This window comes from Apus apus, chromosome 1 (assembly GCF_020740795.1).
Source record: "Apus apus isolate bApuApu2 chromosome 1, bApuApu2.pri.cur, whole genome shotgun sequence".
Classification (NCBI taxonomy): Eukaryota; Metazoa; Chordata; class Aves; order Apodiformes; family Apodidae; genus Apus; species Apus apus.
In genome coordinates this window covers 163949316-163972939 of record NC_067282.1, presented here as the reverse complement: position 1 = coordinate 163972939, position 23624 = coordinate 163949316, and the positions used below count along the sequence as shown (strand labels likewise).

Below are 23624 nucleotides of genomic sequence, written 5' to 3'. Positions count from 1 at the left end.
TAATTACTCCTTAGAAAACTACAGAAATTTTCTTTATTGTGTGTACTTGATTAAATATGTAACGCAATTATTTGATAATGGATGTAACTTCATTGCCAAACAGCTGATGAAAAAGTAGGACAGCAGTTTTGCAGCCTCTCTGCCCTTTTGCTCAGCTTACTCCTTTACCATTTGCTCTGTAAGAACACCAACTGAAATAAAGGGAAAAACTTTCATACTGACTTCCATGAATTCTGGCCTAGGGCTTTACTTCCTGGGCAAACTCTTTCACTCTATCCTTCTTATTGAGTTCTACCACTTTGATGTAGAAGTATTGTTTTCTACTTGTTCATTTCCTTTTTGTTATTACTCCTTCCCTTGGTTTTTCCTTCCATTCACAAAAAAAACCCATAACAACCAGCAACAAACATATGGAAAAAAATAAATAAATCTGTAACTTTGGTTACTTCATAATTTGAAATGAACCAGCCCACAAAATAAGACCTTGCTGTATGTCTCCAATATTTATTTAATGTTATATGTTTTGACAGAGGATTGACTGTCATAACAAATTAACTGTCACACTATAATTGAGTTGGTTTAGAACTCATAAATGGTAAAGAATGCAGTAGACCAACAATAATTTAAAACAAACAACATAAATTGATCCTAGCTAGGAAAAAAAAAAAACAAACACTTAAAGGATTAGATATACTCAGTTAGTTATGATTTTCAGCAGATTCTTGAGTAGACTGTAGAAATGTTATCTAAAATAAGGCTACTGTTCCACCTGGCTCTTAATTCTATCCATTGAAGTTCAGATTCCTGGGGATCATGTTAAAGATAAACATTCAACAATACAAACAAGAAAGCCTGTTTTCTTCAGATTCAACAGGAAAACCCCACAGACTTCAGTGAGAGCTAAATTATGTGTACTTTAGAAAAAACATGTTACTACCATAATTTTACGGTTTTGAGCAAATACATGTTTGTATAGGCAAATATTTGTTAATATAGAAGATAGCCTGAATAACACACTTTAAAAAGCTGATTCTAAAATATTCTGGTTTTGTTTGGTTTTTTTGCTTTTAATAGAGAAGAAATATTTATTTTCAAGAAGCTGCATTTCTGTCTTGCATTTTTGTCTTGATGTGCTGATCTTTGATAATACCTGAGTCTCTACCATCATTTTCAAAGGACATGAGCAAAGAGTATCCCACCAGAGTTAACCTTTATAAAGTTGCTTTATTTTTCCAGTGGGAAGGGACCTACAATGATCATCTAGTACAACTGACTGACCACTTCAAGGCTTACCAAGAGAAATCGTAATATTAAGGCCATTGTCCAAATGCCTCTTAAACACTGATAGGCTTGACTATAGCTGTTAACAACTGTATCTCTCAAGAAACCTAGGAAAAAAACCCACAAATCCAAAAATACCACTATAGCTGTTATGAAAACTATGGTGTTTGCAATTTTTATGGCAACAACTTCATTTACAAGGAACTGGATAACCATATCTGCTCTATACTGTTCACCTGCACCATTGTATTTTTATCTCATATTCAGTCATGTGTTTTTATAAGCATTCAGATAATGAGATATCAATAGTTAATGTAGCAGTTGATGAGGCTAGTTCAAGCTAAAATAATTGATAGCAATATTTATGAAGCAGATATAGACTGAAATCACAGAATCACAGAATCTTAGGGGTTGGAAGGGACCTTGAAAGATCATCTAGTCCAACCTCCCTGAAAGAGCAGCATCACCCAGAACACATCACACAGAAACGTGTCCAGGCAGGTTTTGAATGTCTCCAGTGAAGTAGACTCCACAATCTCTCTGGGCAGCCTGTTCCAGTGCTCTGTCACTCTCACAGTAAAAAAGTTTTTTCTGATGTTTATGTGGAACCTCCTATGCTCCAGTTTGCACCCATTGCCCCTTGTCCTATCACTGGACATCACTGAAAAAAGCCTGGCTCTGTCCTCCTGATACTCCCGCTTAACATATTTGTAAACATTTATGAGGTTGCCCCTCAGTCTCCTCTTCTCCAAGCTCAAGAGACACAGTTCCCTCAGCCTTTCCTCATAAGGGAGATGTTCCACTCCCTTCATCATCTTTGTGGCTCTACACTGGACTGTCTCAAGCAGTTCCCTGTCCTTCTTGAACTGAGGGGCCCAGAACTGGACACAATATTCCAGATGCAGCCTCACCAAGGCATAATAGAGGGGGAGGAAAACCTCCCTTGACCTACTAACCACACCCTTTCTAATACACCCTAGGATGCCATTGGCCTTCTTGGCTAAAGACAGTGCCAAGAACAAGTTGTCCCATCACCTTTCCAGGGATGGAGGTGAGGCTGACCGGTCTATAGTTAGCCAGGTCCTCCTTCTTGCCCTTCATGTAGACTGGAGTGACACTTGCTATCCTCCAGCCATCAGGCACCTCTCCTGTTGCCCACAACTTACCAAAGATGATGGAGAGTGGCCTAGCAATGACCTCTGCCAGTTCCCTCAGCACCACGGGTGCATTCCATCTGGACCCATTGACTTATGGATGTCCAGATTGCTTAACTGATCCCTAACCCAATCCTCATCTACCAGAGCAAACTCCTTCTTCATCCTGCAAAGAAGGCATTCAGTATCTCTGCCTTCTTTATAACCTCTGTCACCAGGGCACCCACCTCATTCAGCATGGGAGTACAGTCTGGTTGCTTGCTTCAGGCATTCATCACATCCTACTCCTCTAAATACCTATGTTTCTGTTGTGTTTTTTTTCTTGTATCCCAGCTTTTTCTTCTGCTGGACTGTTTCACCAGTCTTCTTCTGTCATCAAGTATTTATTACAAAGTCCACAGCTTTTAAATCACCTGCTTGTAAATGTTTGCAATATGCTACTGAATACACAGAACCTCACAAGAGTACAGAAATAAACTCATACTTTAAAAGAATTTTAGTAATTACTTGTATGTACAATTATACCTATAATTGTATTCTGTTGGGAATAAGCTGACAGTTTGAAAAAAACTGACAGTCTAGAGAGGAGCCAGCTATAGCATTGTCCTACTTACACCACTGATACAGCCAGTATGCATTTTGACAGATAATGTTATTTAGGAGTCATCAACCACAATAAAACTTGCTGCCTTTTATGTAGAAAAAACAGCCATGTATATATGTTCCAAAAGTAACTGAGGAAGGCAATATTCAAAATCTTTCCTAGATGTTTTTAAGGTTGGATACAACTAGTATTTCAGCATTGTGTTCCACTTAAACCATTGTAACTTAATAATGCCAAGTTTTCTTTGTATTCCAGATGCTCTGTCTCTCCACCATACATTTAAATCCTGTAACAAAATGTACTTCCCTCAATACTTACTCTATTAGAATTGATTTAATAGTTATCTTTAATGCCTCATCTTTTGCATACATATCAATATGCTTACCTTACTATTCGTATCTTGAGATAAACAGTTTAGATATAACTAGCAAAAAAGCATAATTCCAATTTGTTTATAAAAATATTTATGTTCATACTTAGCAATCTAAACTGATTTTGACACTCGCAAATTCTTGACACTTTTGCACTGACTGTAGCAGGAACTGCATGTGTTCAGAATACCTGAAAATTAAGACATTTTTATTTGGTAGCCTGAACAACTGTAATCTAAGACAGTGGAAATCTTCTAGAGAAGACAACAAGAACTGATTAAGCTTTAATTTTTACATGTGAATACTGACTGTCTCACTGGACTTCTGGGACAGAAAACTTAGGACTTTCACCTCACATGGAATAGGATCTCCATTTCAGTTCTTGGAATGATTTAAAAGTTATTATCTGGAAATGTAAGAAAAAATGTTTTATCTTGCAATATAAGAAAATTGATGGAGACCTTAAAAAAGCCCTTCAGAGAACAGAAAGCTTTTGGTACTTCAAAAGAAATACTGATTATTCATTCAAATTTACAGGATGCCATTGGTACTTGATGTTCTTCAGCATAGCCAAAAAAAAATAAAATGGGGAGAAAAGCCATAATTCCATCTTCATCACAAGAATAAGAGCTATTTTAAGAACAATACTGTGAGTCAAATTCTTATTTCTACCCAAACAGCAAATATTTTAAACTGCTTAGCAAGTGTCCAATCTCAAATAAACAAAATTTATTTTTGATTATTTAAAAATGTGTTTGTTTTTTTTTTTCTGATGGGCTATTTTATTTTTGTATTTATGGCAAGAAATGTATCTATACAGATGTCACAATTTTGTATCTATGCACTATATGTACACATGTTTAAGGAGAAAATAAAACCTCAGAATAAGCCCTAGTGACTTACTGTTGCCTTTCTTGTCCCTGGTAATAAAACAATTATTGTTCATCAGTATTGGAAGAAATTACAAGGCTATCAACAAAATTCTCTAATCATAATCCTGTTAAAGCTTAATATTGATCAAATTACATGAACTGGTTCAATAAAACAAGGTAATTACATTTCCCTCTTTTATTTTCCCTTCTATCATGCCTCCAATAAACATTTCTAAATAAGTATTAGATGAAATAAAACCTTAATGATTACAAGCATATTTCTATTACTGATTTTATTACTGAATTATTGTAGCTAACAATTAGAGTTTAGCTGAAACCTGTGGGGTACTAGGGGCTATCAAAGGATTCTTTTTAGCACAGCAGTCCCACACTCCAAACAGTTCTGTTATCTATATGCAGAAAGATTTTCAAATAGTGCCAATTATAGTATGTATTAGAGAGAAAAAAAAAAAAAAAAAAAATTTTTGCAACATCTTGAAACTTTAGAGTTAATTAGAACTGGGTGCTCGGATCTCCACCAGAGGGATTCACTGGAATCACAATAAACTCAAAGTTGCTGGAAGTAAATTAAATAAAAATAGGTTAAGAAACTGGAGCCATTTCCCCTCCATGTTCCTTATCAAACCAAAAAGAAAATGTGACTTTAATTCAGGGTATTTCCCTGTCTGTTGTAAAGATTCACTGTAAAGATATTTAAAATAAAATTTTAGAGAGGCTAGTATAGAAACAGGCAAGTGAATTATTCTATTGTACATTTAATATTAGAATGTCTTTCATAAAGTTGTAAATTTTCATTAGATATTTCATCAAGTGAAAAGTTTCACATTTGTTTGCTAGCTACCATTAATAGAGTTGCTTATTATTGCTGCACAATTCCTCACAGGAGGATGCTGTTTCAGACAGACTAGATGACCTTTAAAAGTCCCTTCCAACCTAAACTATTCTATGATTCTATTAATTAGATGAATGTGTATTTCAGTAACACCCTCCTAGGCCTGGATAGATAGCCCAGCTTTACAGTGGGTTTGTACCACTTGAGTTCCAATGGTCCCTTCTCAGTATAAAGTATTCTATGATCTCTACCAAAGAATAGCAAATATAGACTGCTGTCCTTTTGAAAGGTCCACTTTAGGGGTTTTTATACCCATACACAGAGGAATTAATCTTGTCTAAGTTTAGCTATCTAAAATTAACCATCCAAGCTAGACATTAAGTCTCTTTCTACAGTCATAAGAAAAAAAACAAAACAAAACCAGAGCATTTCCAGGTCCACCCTATCCATCTTACACAACAAACTGCCCTTCCTGAATGGCCTAATTTTCCCATTCTCTTATAGAAATATCATATATTATTAAGATTGAATGTTTAACTTTTAGAAAGCTCATTAGTTGGAATGAAATGCACTATAAAACACATAGCATAGATGTGGATTTTGATCATCTAAACACAAAAATAGTTACAGCCATTTAAAAAAAAAATAATAATAAAAAAATCTGCTAACATAAATGCTCAGTGAAATCAAAACCTAGACCTTCTTTACAAAAATCCAGCAACTGTCCAGGAGATCAAAACACACATGAAGGGAAGACTCGGTAAATAAAGGAATATTTTATGTATTCTTTACAGCAACAAAAGCTACATACCAACATATCATACCCATGTGAATATGTTGTTACTACAGCAATATCAGTGATAGCATGAAATTCCATGATCTATGAATTTTGTCTTTAAAACCTGATTTTTTCTTCAAGACCAAACAAAATCAATGTTACTACAAATCAAAGCTCTAGTCAATTAATACAGGTGATGATCTACCACTTTAAATTGAAACAATATTACACCTACTAAGATTGCTTTTAACGTGTGGTTATCACAGGCTTTTCAGCCCTGCAACAGCATTCTTCTAGGTTCTGACGAACTCCGAAGTGTAAGAACTCTTTAGCAACAGTTAGTATGAAAAATGGTGGCTTCATTAAATAAACACAAAAGTTTCAAAAAAAATGGTTGTGATACCATTGCATTTTTACTACTACGATAAAAAACAATTTCAATATTTTATTTTGATTCAAAGGACTTGAAAATATTTTAATATTTTTATTAAAGTTATTTAAGCTTACAAATTGAAAATCAAAGCATTGTGTTTGAAAACTTAATTGGAATTTATTTTCTCAGAATCATCCGCAATATGATTCTGTTATTGGTCCAGATTAAAACTGAAAGCAACTCACTTATGAGACTGTAAAGATCTTACACATTGTCATCAATTCTTTAATAATGAGCCCAGTGATGTCTTGCTAAATACTAAGTGCAGGACAGGAGAAAGAGAGTGACTTTGACAATTATCAGGGAAATTGGTCTGACATTGGCAGCCATCAGGACCCATTTCAGCATCTTAAAGTCTTTAAAAGTGCTTGCAAAGTTTTTCTGCTATATACTCTGCCACAATTTGACTCAGGATTGGCAATTAAACCAGCCACAGGCCTGGGTCACATTGTTCCCTCTGTTTCTACTAATCTAATATTCAAGAGGTAATGGACACAAACAGAAACACAGAAGGTTCCCTCTGGACATCAGGAAACACTTTTTAATGTGAGGGTGACTGAGTACTGGCACAGGTTGCCCAGAGAGGTTGTGGAGTCTACCCTCAGAGATACTCAAAAGCCCTCTGAACACATTCCTGGGCAGCCTGTTCTTAGTAACCCTGCAGAAGTGTCAGATAAGATGACTTCCAGAGGTCTCTTCCAATACCAACCATTCTGTCATTCTGTGAACTTTAGATTAATTTATAGACAAATCACCGAGTAAGAATATTATTAATATTCTTATTCTTATTAATATTATTAATGAACAAACCATACATATTTGACTAGTGAGTGATGATCTATGAACATCTTCATATAAATAATACCTCAGTATCATCCACACCTTGAAACTTATTTTTGAAACACTAAAAGAAACAATGAAACAACCACAAAACAGGCCTAATTCAGCCCTGTTTATCAGAGAACATTTATAATTATTATAACTCATTATAACTCATATAATTATTATACCCCCTTACTTTTATGGTTCATTTTAAGTTTTAGAATTACATAAATTGTATTTTCTCAATGTGTGTTTACAAGGCAACTAACATAGGTTACATTTTTCTAGACAATTGAGCTTAGAGAAGATCGGGGTGAAATTTGCTTGAGAAAGCTGTAAAAGAACATTTTAACCTTTCTGCCACTCAAAACCGGAGTTTCAGCTTCTAACTACAGTTGCTACCTGTTATAGCAGAGCACTCTTTTATGCTCCAGAAAAAAGACCTCATATTACTCCAAATAATAAAAAAAAAAAAAACAAAAAACCATACTGTTAAGTATGCTTCCCCATTACAGTAGAGTTGTAGTGTATTTGGTAATTACTGGTGTCTTTTGCTGAACTCAAGAATCATGACCTAAATACAATAAATTCCTGTTGTAAGGGAACATGCAGTGCAGACCCAAATACACTTCCCTTAGAGGCTTGCGCTGTCAACAGGAAGCTTTGGGAAGAATAAACAAAACCTCTTGTGAACTAGATTCTTAATATCTGAAGACCTATTATGCACAGAACACTTCTCAACTATACTATCATATAATTCTAATCGTTCTAGTAAAAAGATTCAGACTCATGTTTGATTCTTTGTGTGAACGATCCCATCAAAGTGGAAACTCTCCACAATGAAGTCTGAAATAAAGAGGAAGGAGTGTTCTAGGTTAAGTTCAGAGGCTTTTCACACTAGCTTCATCTTGAAAACAATTTGTAGTTTTTACAGTCTCTGTCAAAGAAAGATTCTGAATATCATTCCTTGATAACTCAGGAATTAAATTCTTCTCATGAATATTCACTCTTTTATCCATCAACATTATTTTTGGGTTAAACAATTTATTTCATCTTTACCTAGTCACTTCATCTTCCTGCCTCTCCAAGAAAATTTATTAAATCACTCATGTTCGCTCTCAACTCAGTTTTCCCCAGAAGTAAGAAAACTTCAACTAGTTTTTTCATGCAGATGTTATTGCCTCTTTGTTCTAGTAGTCTTCTTCCTAATCTCTTCCAACTTGAGCCAAAGCCCAGACAACAAGATTCAAACCACCTCTTGGTTTAACTGCATTAGTACTTATCTATTTCTAATATAAATATCGCAAATAATACATTTCAGAACAGTATTCACCCTTTTTACACCCACCTCCAATTGGCTGCCTACAAGCATTCTGTAACATTTATTTTCCCTTTCTAATACTGCTACCTAAAAGGTCAGAATATAAATTTTTGTTATTAACTGCTAGGTGCAGGGCCTTCATCTTTGTACCATGCAATATCATCCCACCACTGTTACTCTTGTTCTTGTGTAATGTTATACTAATTCTAGTTCAACTCAATTCTGTGTCATGTAAAATTTACACTAGCATGCTCCTTGTGCTCAGATTACCAAAACTGATCCCAAAACACATTCTTAATCAACAACTAGCATCCTTCCATTCAGTCAATGTGTACCATAAGGGACAATTTTTCCTCTCTCTCTTTTATTACTTACCTTCATAATTGTATTACTTTTTCTTACTCACTTTACCTCTACTAGTAATTTAAATGGGGCCACTTTTAAAGATGTCTTTTAAAGATATTTTAGGGATATCGGAGTTCCATACTCTAAAGTTCTGGTACCGAAGAGTGACTTTGAGTTATTCTGTAAATAGGTAATTCTGGTAAATCCTTGTCATATTGTTGTTAACTTTTTTGACTTATGATTATTAGTTTTTCCTCCAATATAAGTTTTAAAGTCTTCACTATTACTACATTTAGTATAACTGGTCTGTAATTGCCTACTCACCTTTTTCCTCTTTCCTTAAACAGTTAAGCACAATTTTCATAAAGTTAAGACTGTTAAACTAACAGAAATAAAAATTACTTCACTAACAGCAATTAACTAGACAACTATATTTCTTAACTCAAATTTGAAAGAAATCGTGAACTTTATACATTATTCTATTGCAGTATAGATCAGTGTAAAAACTTAAAGCCATCTACAGTCATATTAATAGCTGTAGCTGTAACAGCACTAATAACTCAAATTTCATATTTAAATTTTTTAATTATTTAATATTTCCAACCAGACAAGACTTTTCAATGTTTTTTTAACTGTTTAAGTCAATAAATAAAAACCAGTGTCCTAACAAAAATGCTTCAGAATGTGTATCTTTCTAATCACTTTCTACATGCAAAGAAATAATTGAATTTTGAAAATAACTCAAGAAATCAAGAGCCAAAAAAAATTCTGATAAAGCATATTAATTAGATGTCATATTACAACTACATAATAATAATTCTATAGCTATTGCATTGTTGTTGCATATTTATGTATTCTCTTAAATGAGTGAACACAGAATTCTTCCTCTCCACAATAAAAGTACTGGGTAGCATTTTGACATAGGGCTATATCAGCCAGCCAGCCATGCAAGCCTGCCATACATAAAACACTAAACAAAATTTATTATAAAAGTACTATGTAGAATATCAACTCCAAAAAGGAAACTAAACAGTATGGCTGTCAGAGGGAAGTTATTTTCTTGGAAGGCTATTTTACTAGAATGTTATAGTATCAGGCCAGTGATGTGTACTTAGAGAAACAGATCTAGACAACCTATTTGATGGGGGAAAAAAGTGTAAGCAGTATGTCACAAAGTTTCTCGTACAGGAAACCCACATCTCTACTTAAATATATGGATGAATGTTACCTGAAATACACATTCTGAATGGTACACGGTAGAGCATAGTGTTCACCTGAGAGATCAGTTACTTTTAGGGGGTGTACAGCTATCATTCAAAAACACACACTACCAACATTTACTAGCAAAAAAATAAAGATAAAAAACATATAATGATCCTGTCCCTTAGAATTTCTGGTTTTTTACTCTCTGTATCACATTTATGCTGAATATTATTTTCCCTAGCTAGTTTCCTGCTTTTTAGCAGGAGTTTTACGTATGTGAGACACAGAAAGATAAAGGCTTAGACACCTGCCAGCGCTCAACAGAAATATCTCACCATAGGCTGACTGGAGAGTGCCTCTGTACTAAGTGACAAACCAAACAGTGGTTCACAGATGCAAAACCTCCTCTCTTCTTCAGATTTCTAGCAGTAAATCTTTGAATAAAGGATTAATGCTGTCTTTTATTTATTCTTTTTCACTCTGCTATTGAGAGACAACAGTGGAAAAGAAGCTCAGCTGCCCAAGCCAAGTGTAGTCACTCTTATTGCGTGGAGCTAACGCTGAAGTTGCCAAAGCTATTCTTCAAGTGATGACAGTCCCTTTTTCTTTTTCAGCCCAAGATACTCCAATAACCTGCTGGGGTTAGTCCTTATGCAACCACTTTTTTTCACTACTCAAGTGAGTGCCTTTTCCTCCTTCTGTCACTAAGAAATTTCTTAATGATTCAAATATGATCAAATCTGAATCCAATTTGATCCATCCTTACCATCTCCTTCTTCCAATCACAGAGCTGAATCCTTCCTTCTTCTCTAGCCACTGTCTAATAGTTTACAAAGTTTACAAGTTTGCCCATGCAAGCATGCCCAGGGACTCATGCTTACAATCAAATTCTCTGGCCAGAGACAGTTGGAAGATGCAAATAAAATAATATGGAGAAAAACTGCCTTTTGACTCAGGGTTTATTTCAAATCTTTGACCAGATACACAGATTGAACTAAGATGTTTCCTTGCTTTTAGGACCAGTATATTAAAATAGAATGTTATGATATTATGTTTCAAAGGTTTATATAAATATATTATTATTTTCACTGAGGTAATGCATTCTTCAGTTCCTAAAAAAAGGCCAAGACTATTTTATATAATGAAATTTTTAAACTTATTTTTTAAAATACTAAAAATATTAAGATATCAGTTGTTTTGGGGGTTTTTTGTGTGTAGTTTGCTACTTAACCTACATAATGTAGTTTTATCTGTTATAAAACTATTTAGAAACTCTTATCTGGAATAAATTATACAGGGAACATCCTCATTCTTTTTTTTTTTTTCATTCCCACCATTACATCTTAAATTTAAATGATCCCTCATCTGTTGTAAATGCTAGAGCAACAGCCAAAAGAAACAGTAGCTATAGGCCTTCATCTTGCTCCCATTGAAGTCAACAGCATTACTCGTTCTCACACCTTTGAAGAGAAGACAGGTCTCAAAGAGGTAAAACAGACATTATTAAATTGATAGTAGTTCTGCAGCTGACCTCAAAGGGAGCAGAATTTGGACCTCAAGGAATAAATACTGATTAGGGTAAGGTAAGTGCCATTAAGTACGAAACTGGTGAACCTAAAAGTCATAAACTACATACCTGAGGCAGTGCTGAGTTAAGCTGTCGCTGGAGGGAGTCTCTGTCATAGATGACATCCTGTAGGCGTTGTTGTGCAAGTGACAAGCTTTCCTGTGTCTCCCGAAGAGTATCAAGGAGACGGTCCCTTTCATCCAGCATGTTCACCATCAGCTGCTCAAAGTGAGAATCTGAGTCTGAGCCACTGCTTTGGGACCCCCGTTGACTCATTGGGGTGTCCTCATTTATCGTTGGCATCACTTCACACATCATTTCTTCAAAAAAACACAAAACAAGGAAAACTTCTTCAGTGGAAAAACATTTGAGGGGATTTCATAAGAGGAATTAACTCTGTCATATGGACACATTTAGCAGATTATTGCATTGTTCCCTCTTTCAACTTTTGAGCTTTCAATGTTAATCAGATGGTCAATAGACAGGGATTAAATACAGTGACTAATTCCAGACAGCAAAGACTTTGAATGTGCTTCCTAAACTGAGAGAAGAATGAAACCAGAAAGAAGTTAAAATGATATTGTAAATTATTAATAGTTTTGCAAGAAATGCTCTCTTAAAAGGACAGAAAATACTTCCTCTGCAATTGTGGTGTCCTTTAGTGTTGATCTCTCTTACTTAATGTTATTGTTGAATTGTTGGTATTGATGACAATAGCTGCCATTAATTGCCTTTTTTTCCTGCTCTAGGCATTTCTATAGTACAGCTCAGGCTAACCATTGATCCAGTATCATGCTGCCTTAACAATGCCAGGTTAATCTATTTTTCTATCTAGTTATTCCCACCCTCAGGGAAAACTATTCTCTAGTGAGCTCGTTCACTAAGAGGTCAAGAACTAGAAACTCTGCTAATTACCATTCCTGTGATATCCTGTGCAAATGGAACTACCAGGGACAGAATCACTTTTGTCTGTTTCCAAAACCAGTCCTGGGTAGAGCAAATAACATCACCTACTCCTGTTTCTCAATTATAAAGCTTCTTATGTAAATATCTAAACTTCAGCTCATGTATGAGGAGAAGCTAATGCAGTGAGATACTCAGTTCAGCAGACAGGGAAAAAAAAAAAAAAAAAAAAGATATGACGGGTCTAAATCTCAGATTTTTTAAAAAGTTGAAAAAGACTGTGTTGATAACAAATTATACCTACTCAATGAAAGCCACCCAAAGAATCAGAAATAATTTTTCAGTTTTGACTGAAGAAATACAGCAGACATTATTTTATACATAACTAAGGATTAATTTCTGGAGATTCTCTTATTGTAGTAACTATTGGAAGCCTTTTACTTCATGAGGGGGGATCAAGGCGTTTTTGGTTCAAGTACTGGAAGTTAAAATATTTTACCTAGGAGTTTGCTGTGGACCTTCTGGATGTCAACTTTGTCAACAATACATGTTGTTGACATACTTCCAATGTTAAGTGCACCATCATGTAGCATTCTCACCATTTCACTCTCAATACTATGATGGATGACCTTTAGCTTTTCTTAAAACTGGTCTGCTTTCCAAAGTGGGAAAATTAAACTTGTGAAAGTGGTATTTAAGAAAAATGTAGGATCTAGTGGTTACAGAATGTAACTTTAAGACAAACCATACACCATCAAACAAAAGAGCTAAGACACCTGTACTTAATCCTATAAAACCAACTTCTCCTACCATCACTAAGTCACAAGCAGTTCTTGTTCTAACACTGCTTCCTGGTAATATTTACTGGGAAAACGACATAGCTTTGCTAATATTAGCTGGCCTTCATTTATATTCTGAATGTTGATGCAGAATTTAGTATACTTAATTTTCATTTTTTCAGCAGATGTGATAACTAGCAAATTAGGCACCAAACATTAGTATTCTAGCACAATTTATCAGCTAATACTGTGTAGCTTTCACAGGCAATAGAGTCACTACTGAGATTTCAGATAGGTTTTGATCTTGGTTTTAAAGCTGCTGAACTGGAGGCCAGGTAAAAGTTGTTTATGGCTACTATCCACTTAGTAATTATTAGGTGGAAGAGAAGCAGTTAATAGCTTGAAGTGATTGATACTGAGAAGTTTCTCACATCTCCAATATATTTAGGCCAGGTATATTTACTCAGCATTATCTGATTTGATACTACATATTTCCATTACTCAGGAGGTTCAAAATTTTCTATTCCAGAAACCTTTGCCTCTCCTAAACTATAGGCTCCACTAGAAAGCACTACAATGTCCTTTTATATTGATAAAATATTAATACATCAGTGCCTCCATCTCCACAACAAAATTTTCAAATTTCAAAACATTTGCACCTTAACTAACTGATCTTCATGGAACCTACCATTTCCTCTTCTGGCTATAGACAGTGTGTACTATGAGACACCATAGATGGGGCAAAAGTAAACTGCAGCTGCACTAGCAGTACAGTTTGAATAAACTAGTACTCCTGCCCTTCAATTTCCCTGCAGAGGCAGAACAGCCTTTGCAGAGTTTTTGCTAATGTAACTGCTTTGTCCACTGTCCACAGATATCTTGAGAGGACTACTAGCAGGGGGGGAGCCACTGTCTTGCCTCCACAATCCTCTCACAGAGTTGAAGAAGTACACTTCACTTGAAAAGCAGCCATCACTGCAGAGCATCTCTACCCAGGTCCCACCTGTGGCCAACCACTTTGGGATGGTCAAATTCACAGTGAGCAAAAGGATAACCAAAAAAACATCCAGGACCATCTGCCACCAGCTTAGTTTAATCATAAGTTTTCATTATGTAGCAGGTGGCTGAAGATCAAGGTCTCTGCATGCCCATTCTTAAAGAGCAATGAAAACAATTCAGATCATCACTGAACCTTTCCTGCCTCATGATCACAAACCTCTCATGGGGCATGCTTCCTGCCCCAGCGTATTCTTACTGATGAACCTTCATCATTCAAGAAGTTACCTCCAATGTCCTCCATATGGACATCATGTTTATGGTCTGAACGGCACAGCGTGCACTACCACTACTCAGGTACAGTGCCTAAGTGACAGTGGTGCACTTTTTCACACATGCTGGTGTGTGTGTGGGAATAGGTAGGGAAACTTCTGTGGGGACAGGTGTTGCTATATTAGCACATTTTTTTAAACTAGATACAAAATCTCCTCTAGTCATTATGGGGATGTGGGAAACCATACATATAAGTGGCTTTGGAACAACAGAATCCATGAGTTGAATGCTCCTGTCAGTTTTGACATGCCTTCTTCCTCTAAGCTCCTGTATTCAGGAAGGGGAGTGGACCATTCATTGTGATTATTTTAACCTGACATGGCACAAGAAAAAAAAATGGGTTACGAGTAACACCACAGAGAAGGAAGGGAATGGGTGGGCAGTTCCTGATGTAGGCTGTTGCTATTTGGAAGTTTTCTCCCACAGCTCAAAGCCCCAGGAGAATCTTTAAAAGGTACACTTGTTCCTGCAATCAGACTGGTGATGTACACCCCTTTCCAGCAGGTAGATCAATGCCCTTACTCCATTCCATTGGAATAATTCCACCCTTGGCTTAGAGACAAATATGGAAAAGCAATATGCTAACCCAGACCAGATCAGAAGTGCTGGTAGGGCATGACAGAAAGGGATGCATTGATACTTGCAACAGTGAGATGCATGGGAAAGGGGTATCCCAAGTCATGTCCTCATATGGATCTTTTGTGGGAGACAACAGTGAGGATAGGCTCCTGACACAATGCTGAAGGGAATGTGGCTTCTCAGGATATTCCCAGGTCATCAACCGAGAAGAAAGGAACAAATCATCAAACAACTGCATGTTTACTGTGGGGCTCCCAAATAAAGATCTCTTGTAGCTCTTAATGAAAAACATATATGTCATGTTGTTGTGTTTTGTTATTATTTTTGTCTTCCTGCCTTTAGAAAAGCATTCCTTTTTTTTTTTTTTTCTTTTTGTTTTAAAACTTTATCTGGCATTTATCACTCATACCTGCCAGCAGATGGGATGCTTTCAATGTCCCGAGGCTGCCACCATTTAATGCTGTTCCCAAGAAATGCTGACCTTCTTCCAGCACATGTTCAAGAAAAAAAGCCACTTCCCCAGGACCTTATTGCACCCTTTATGAAATTCCTGCTTGATAGCAGAAAAGAATCAAAATACTGAAAATATTTTAAGAATTTTCAAAGAAGAAAAAAAAAGAAGGAAAAAAGAACAGGGAGGTTCTTTAAGAGGGGCTGCAATAAAAGCTAGGGTAGGTAAGCAGACAAAGGACTTAAAACTAACAAAAGTAAATAGAGAAAGAAGTGTCAACAAACAGACTGGTCACAATTCAGGAGCAGATGGCAGCTCAGGACAAATAGGAGGGCAAGTGAATCATGTTAGGGAATTATAAGAGTTTTTGAAGCTTCTAGAGCCTTCTGATGCTGTGCATGTATTAGACAAACCTTGGTTAACCACATGATGTGGTCCATGCATGGGGTCAGGACATTAGATTTAAAAGCAAGCTTCTAGTTTAATTATAGCTGAAAGGAAGTTAGTTTGCACACACCAAAAGCACATAGAGAGCCAAACCAACACAGTGCAGAAGGAAACAACTGAGGGATTCACAGTAAAACACAAAATAAAAATATTATGGCTATGAACAGTTAGGTCTAATTGCTAACGTGGTCATACCTGTAATAATTTCAATTATATTTTCAAATTTCTAATGGGGGAAGAAAGTGACTTCTGATTTTCCTTCAGTGTAACTTTGAATTTTAAAGCTAACCTTGATGACGAAAAAGTTACAAAACCCCAAGTATTTTTACTCTGGTTTTGTAATATAATCAACTCAAATATTTTATACATTGAAATCAGAAGGAATCACTGCAACTACTTGGCCCACTAATCACAGACCATAAATCTGTGTTAAGTCCAAGCATATTTCATACAGGAAAGATTTCAACTATTAAACACCTAAAGAGATCTCTTTAGTAAAATAACTAGAATTGGTCATTCTTTTTGTGAAAAATATATGCCTTTTTGAACTGTCTTCCTAGGGGTGACACAGCCACATTCGATGCTATAGCTCTTAAACGGTCAGAATAAGGCTATTGGCAGGCCTTCTTCTATTATATTTTATACCTACCACATGTATTTTGTGGTTACAGACTTTTTAACCATTTCAGATACATTTCACTATGTATGCATGAATCAATTTTCATAAAAATGGATCAGATGCATCCTGGATTTACTGGATATGCATACAGTTCAAGAATAACATGTCCATGCACATGTGGCAGGTATTTTTCACAAGTGTACAATTACTATTAACTAATATAGATATCATTTCTACTCAGAACAAAACTTATCAGAATAAATAATGGACCATCTATAAACTTCCTTTTTGTTCTCCACTCCTACTGCTTCAAAGACTGGTTAGGCTCACAGGACTTGATTTTCTAAACCAGAACTTTTGAACAAACTACACAGTCATGAACTGACATCTGGATATTCCACATTTACTAACTGTGTTTATCAGCCAAATATCTGAGACCCCGTTTCCCTGTCATACAAATGACATTATATTACTATATAACCAAAGACAGCCTCAAAAGAACAAAGATCAGGATGAAGCCTCCCAGCCCTCTACTCTTTTGAACTCGTTTTATACAGTGTAACAGGTTGCTAGGTCCTCCATATGCAAACTGAGATTCCAATGCAAAACTATGTGCACCAAATCTGTGCATGTATCTTAACTTCTCCATTTGGTCTGCATGTACCACCTCCAATGTTAAATTTTTTGTTATCCCAGGGTAGTATTACTTTTCATTCCAGTGTGCTAGGTTAACAGTTGTACTTGATGATCTTAAAGGTCTTTCCCAAACAAATTAATTGTATGATTCCTATCAACTACTGCAAGGCAATTACAGTCACATACCTTCAATGAGTCCTATTAGGGGAAAAGAATTCAGAGCTGACAGTAAGAAGTAAAGGAGGGATGAGTAAAAACAAACAATGCACTTGAAGCATCACAATGCCTTCTCTGAAGCTTACAAGAAAAAGCTGGGATTGCATTGCCACAATTCTAAATGGCAAAGAAGCTTCCCTTACAATTTTCAGGTAATGTGATGAAACACAAGTAAAATCAGAGTATATAGATATCTGCCTTAAACTTGATACATTTACAATGATCACTGAACCTTCTTTTTAAAAGAAGAATCTCCACCACTGAGCAACCTGATCTTACTTTGGAGCTGGCCCTGCATTGGTCAAGCTGTTGGCACAGATGACACGCAAAGGTCCCTTCCACACTGGTTAACTTCAAGTGTCTTGAGAGAGCTCTAAGTTTAAATAACTAACTTATTTAACACACAGGTTCTTAAATGTCATATATTTTTCAATAAGGCTGGAAGGAAATTTTATATAAAAACCCCAAGACTAAAACCTCACCTTGTGGCTCATTTCATTACATTCATACAAACAAAACAAAACAAGTTTATTTTATTAGGATGGCATGCCTGATGGAGAATTTGGGGCTTTACATGCTTGGCAGATCTCTACAAAGAATAAACAAAATTGTCATTGAAAAATATAAAAAAATAAACCTCAGTTGTGCTTGATTACAAGCATGGCCACATTTTCAGTTACTGCTATTCACACTAAATGTCACAAGTTCTGAATAATGTTTAAAAAAACAGAGACAAAAACACAAAAAATAAACAAATTACAAAACAGAGAAAGCTGAAAACACAACCACAAGATGATGGGAAATGAACACATAAAATTTAGATATCCAAATGGTAAACAAATATCTGTGGTTATTTTTTTAAATGTAGGCAATTACCCTTTGACAGAAAACATTCACACACAAAACCCCCCGAAAATATTGTTTTTGATGATACGGTGCCATGTCTCAGAACATTTTGTATTTGAAAGTTAAAAAAGTCTTGTAACTTAAAGCGTATGGCCTTGCTTATTTTCTGAGTTTCCTTATCACTCAAATGGTTTAAACAAAAGCAAGATTTGAAGAAAGATGTTAATGCTTTATATTTTTTAACCTACCCACGAACTGCAATAAAGCAAATGATGAAAAAACAGTGGAATCCTAGCTTAGTAGGGAAACACATATGTACTGTATGACAGCAGATAAGTGGTGTATGCTCCTTCTAGAATCACAAGAGAAGAAACAGTAAATATAAAAAAAATATTTTTCCTATGCTTGTTCCTAGTTTCCCATTAGTTCTTAGTTGTTCCAATTCAAGGCTACAATCTTATCAAGTCAATGTTTACAATATACAGAGAGGCATGATGTGCTTGGTACATTTATGAAGTTTTCTGACTACGCAATAATGAGAAATAATAATATGAATACACCATATTCTCATCATGATAAAATCAAAAGCTTTCCTAACACCACTCTCTCTCAAAAACAAACAAACAAAAAAACTCAACCAAACAACAAACAAAACAAACAATAAGCAAACAAAACAACAAACCCACAAACAAACCCGAGAACCAAGAAACACAGACTTGCTTTCTTCTCAAAAGAAAGATACATAGTGTTGAATGGAATTAACTCAGAAATCTGTACCAAGTTTTGCAAAGTTTGAGTAAATTCCCACTTAAGTAATTTACTAACGATTTCAGCACTAAGACTTTGGACAACTGGAAAAAGGAGAAAAAGATTAAGAAGTACTACTTCAAGTATCGAGCTTGGTTTCCTAATTTGACATCTCTAATCCTACTTAATTATACAGCTGGTGCCCAACCATACACCTAGCAAGTTCATGCATCTCGTTGTGCTACTAGAGGACAACCACAGGCTGTTGTCCCCCCACCCCTCCCCCAAAAACTGAGTCAGAAAAGAAGGGAGGAATGGAAGAAGAGAGGGAAAACATAATTAGTATCTCCATTAACCATCCTGTTTCTTAGGAGCAGGTGAGGAACAGGCCAGTTAATTACATTAGCAGCAACCCACTACTAAGTGGCAGCTACCTTTCTCTGTTGGGATATGACTGAAGGCATGCTAAGCTATATATGAGAGAAGGCAGGCATCCAAGAAAGAACATCAAGGGAGCCGCAGTTTCTTTCAGTGCATGTTAGGAATTGCAAGTGGTGAATTAAACTTCTCTGTCCCAGACCTTCAACACCACAGAGGTCCAAGAAAAGAGAATAAGCTCACACATACATTGTTCTGTGCAATGCTTCCCATACAGCCAAGGCTGCAAAGAAGAGGAAGGAGTGGAGGGAAAGACCATAAGGTTACTTATACTCCATTAGTATGTAAACATGTGTTATATATGTCTTTAACACACAAAAAAACCCAAACCAAACAAACAAAAAAGAAAACAAAAAGAACCACAAAACAAAGAACTTCTGTGGTCCTTTGCCAGAAAAAAAGGCTGACTTGCCCTGTAGTAATAAAATTTAAAGATATGCTTGACTGACCTAAGTCAATAAAAATAAGACTTTAAAAATATGCCTCTCTTCTTTAAAAACAGAAGTTTAATTGATATGGAACTTAGAATCTCTGCAGTAAAAATGTACCACTTTACTCACTATTCTGAATGCTAAGTAAAGCAATCCCTCAATGTAATATGCATTTACTTTAAGCCATCAGCATTTTACTGTTAATACACAAACATTGCATCTTAGATTCACGAGGAGCCATGATGTCAAAATTCCCTTGGCCCGGGAGCACACAAAGTGCTCAGAACTCTCAAGGACTGCAACAGACACTGAACCTGTGTAGCACCTCACGACTATCCCAAACCCTCTGAGAGGTTCTGAAGTGGGAGCAGGATACTGATAAATTACTGCTTCCCTTAAAATCCATGTATGACATACATACTCACTAAAAAAAAAAAAAGACTTCTAGGCAATGTAACAACTAGAATTCTTCTAAGTTGAAACAAAGTGTAAGCACTGATTTTAATAGTTACTCTAGAACTGAAGTGCCCATGTATCACAGCCATGCAGAATGGCAGCCTGTGAAGCTGCACATTAAAGTTCTCTAAATATACTCTCTTACTTGTCCATTGTGTATCTACTACACCATCTACTGCAAAATCTATTCCAGGTCGATTGGTTCCTAGTTCAGTGTTTTCTCCAATCATTTGCATGGAGCCTAATCCAACAACTGCTTAAATTAATGGAAATTCTACAATGGACTTCAGTGGGCTGGGATCAGTGCAGAAAAAAGTCACTAACTTAGGCAGCTCCTGTCATTGTACTACCTCCAAATGGGAGCATAAAAATCACAAATGTACATAATGTATGATTAGGGAGCACACTGGATGCTATGTAACCATTGCCTACAATATTACGAGAAATCACGAACAGGTTTCCCTTCTTCACTCAACATTTAACTGGCAAAAAGCAATAATTGTGATCTGTTCTATGAGAAAGGAAAATAACATGGTTCATTGTCATTGCATTTCAGATGTTTCAGGTTGTATGAAAAAATGTCACAGCAAATCAATAATGTAAGATGCATTATGTCTCCATTAAGAGTGAACTCAGTATTAGCTCAATTAGGAATTCTGCAGTCCAGTTTAGACATCCAGATGAGTGAATGGACAAAAACTGGAACAAACAGCACGGGATATGCCTACCCTTGGTCAAGAGCTATATAAAGCTCCTTTCCAGGAGCTACTCCATTAACAAGTAAATTGATGGAAATTCTCTTATATAGCTCCATGTACACACCAGGTGGCAAAGTACATCCTCAATACTGACTTATTCTAAAACTCCATGAAATTTCTGTGGTACTTATGCTATAGAGGTAGAAAATTGAAAAGTTGTCATCTTTCTTCTCATTGGACCCCACCCTATTTGACATCTTCTGTTATCTCAATTGCCCAAGAGTCTTGGAATTATTATTTTTTTTTAAAGTGAACGCTGAAACAAACATGTCTGCAATCTCATGCACCCTGGGAATAATTCACCTGCTAGATTTCTTTCATTTGGGTAAGCTCAGGAAACAAGAAGCCAGAATACTACTTGGCTTCTCCCTGACAAGGGCTCTTAGACAAACATTCATTTTGCTCACCTTGAAGGCGACCACCTTTGATGTGAATCTAATTTCATTCCCTCACCTTTCTGTCCATTAATAGTTTTTAAAAGGTTATTTCTGTATACTCAGATGTCTGATTTGCACACCAAGGTTGAGGAGTGACTTCAAGTTACTTGTAATTTTGCTGCAGGAGGAAGAAGTAGAAATCTAACTACCATACATTCTAGCCTGTCCACAGTGACATCAGCTCGAAAACTCATTTCATTGGATCATTCTGGATATTTTGCATTTACAAGCTATTTTTTTATAAATTGTAAATAGACATAGAGGCTGATAAAACCAGTTCTTACTGCAATTCTGTCTTTTCAGATGTTCTCAGCAAGATTGCTCTTAGGCAGCACAGTGTAATTCCATAAGGAAAATCCTTCCTATTGTCTGAGTTGCATTACATGCATATTCCTCCTCCTAGTTAACTCCTTACCTGCCAGTCTCTACTAAACTATGATATCACCTTTAACAGAAGCATCCTGCACTCCTTCCACACAGGAGGGATGATCAACACAGTACCTTAAAAAAAATACCCATTCCAACTATTTGTTCTTTATGTCATCCCTCCAGCCTCGTATTTCCCTCAACCACTCCAAAAATAAGAAGTTTGCTCCACGTTTTTTAGTCTGAAATTTCCCAGCTCCCAGTACAGAAATGCATTTAAATAATACCACACAAGTACTACAGCAAGAGGCAGACAGCAAGATTTTGCATTTGCACTTCACCTCCCGTAGAGTATCGGGACTAAGGAGGGAATGTGTAACTCAGAAATAGAAGATTCAGTACCTAGTGGCTTTTATTTCGGCGTCTGCTATTTCACTTGATCAATAACAACCGCAGTCTCCACCGGCTTCGAGCGGGGACTCACACAGCCGAGCACTCCTGGACCATCTTCCTAGCAATGGTGACACAGGCGTTGCTCCGAGAAACCCCAAGCTCCCGCACCCGTCCTCCGGCAAGACTGGCTGCTTGGCACCTCAGCATCTTCTTCGGTCACTTCGTCAGCAGGCAAGAGGAGAAGCATCCATGGGAAAAATGGCATATTACAAATTTTGCTTTGGGAAGCAGAGCTCGGCTCAGACCATTGTCGGAAGCAGGAGGGGGGGGACGGCTCTTAAAGCTCCAGCAGTCCCTTTCAAGCAACAGCATCTTTGCAGCTGGAGGCAAGAGATTACAGGGGGAGTGGCCAGGGCGAAAGCATCTTTCTTTTATTTCTCATCTTTTCTTAAACTTAACTGACCGCTATCTGGCTTCTCTGGTCCTTCAATACCTTCCGGGCTAATTATGCCTCTGTGCGTGATTAAAGTCCGCACGCACGACTGCCTCCATGATCAAAAGCAAAAGCGGTTTTCTGCTTTACAGAAATAAATCCTCTGCCTACAGCGCATCGCTGCCTGGCAGGCACCTTACGGAGCCTGATCTCAGCGCTACAGGGCAAGAGTGGTGGCGACGAAGCCGCGGCAGAAGGAGCCGGCAGAGCCCCGGCGGGACATTGACCAGCGCGGGCGGCCGGGGCGCCTCCGCTCGGCGGGGCAGAGCCACCCGCACCCGAGGCACCGCCACCGGCTCCTCTCCGAGGGCCCGGGCTGCCATCCTCATCGGCTGCCGGGCGCCGTACAGCCCTGGTCCTGGTGAACTACCCGGTGGTGCCGGTGCTGAAAGCGGTGTGACAGCTCTAAACTGCTGCATTCGGTAATTTAAGGAGTTGAGGCAAACGCCAGTGGATCTCATCTAATCGGATATGTAGTGTAATAAAACGTATCATCTGCTGTAATCCGACCATGACAAAGCAGCGGTAAAATCTGCTATAACCTGAGTACTCCGGGCGTGTAATTACCATTACGCATTTTGAAATACCAGGCTTGGGAAACCGCCCTCTACCCGGGTCCGAAGTCTGGCCTTGAGGCACCGGCGGCGCTGGGAGGCCGGGCGGGCGGCAGCCGGCCAGGCGGAGCGGGGGAGCGGC

The 23624-nt window shown here is 37.1% G+C and overlaps 1 protein-coding gene across 1 annotated transcript in view; it reads right to left on the bottom strand.

Annotated features, from left to right (window-relative positions):
• Nucleotides 1–22746, bottom strand: part of PPFIA2 (PTPRF interacting protein alpha 2) — a 305971-nt gene extending 283225 nt beyond the window's left edge. The window contains exons 1-2 of the mRNA XM_051609070.1: nucleotides 22445–22746; nucleotides 11674–11924 (exon numbers count right to left, since the gene is read on the bottom strand). Coding sequence (XP_051465030.1) covers nucleotides 11674–11922 — 249 coding nt within the window. The 5' untranslated portion in view covers nucleotides 11923–11924; nucleotides 22445–22746. The remainder of the gene's footprint in view (nucleotides 1–11673; nucleotides 11925–22444) is intronic.
• Nucleotides 22747–23624: the final 878 nt, after the last annotated feature.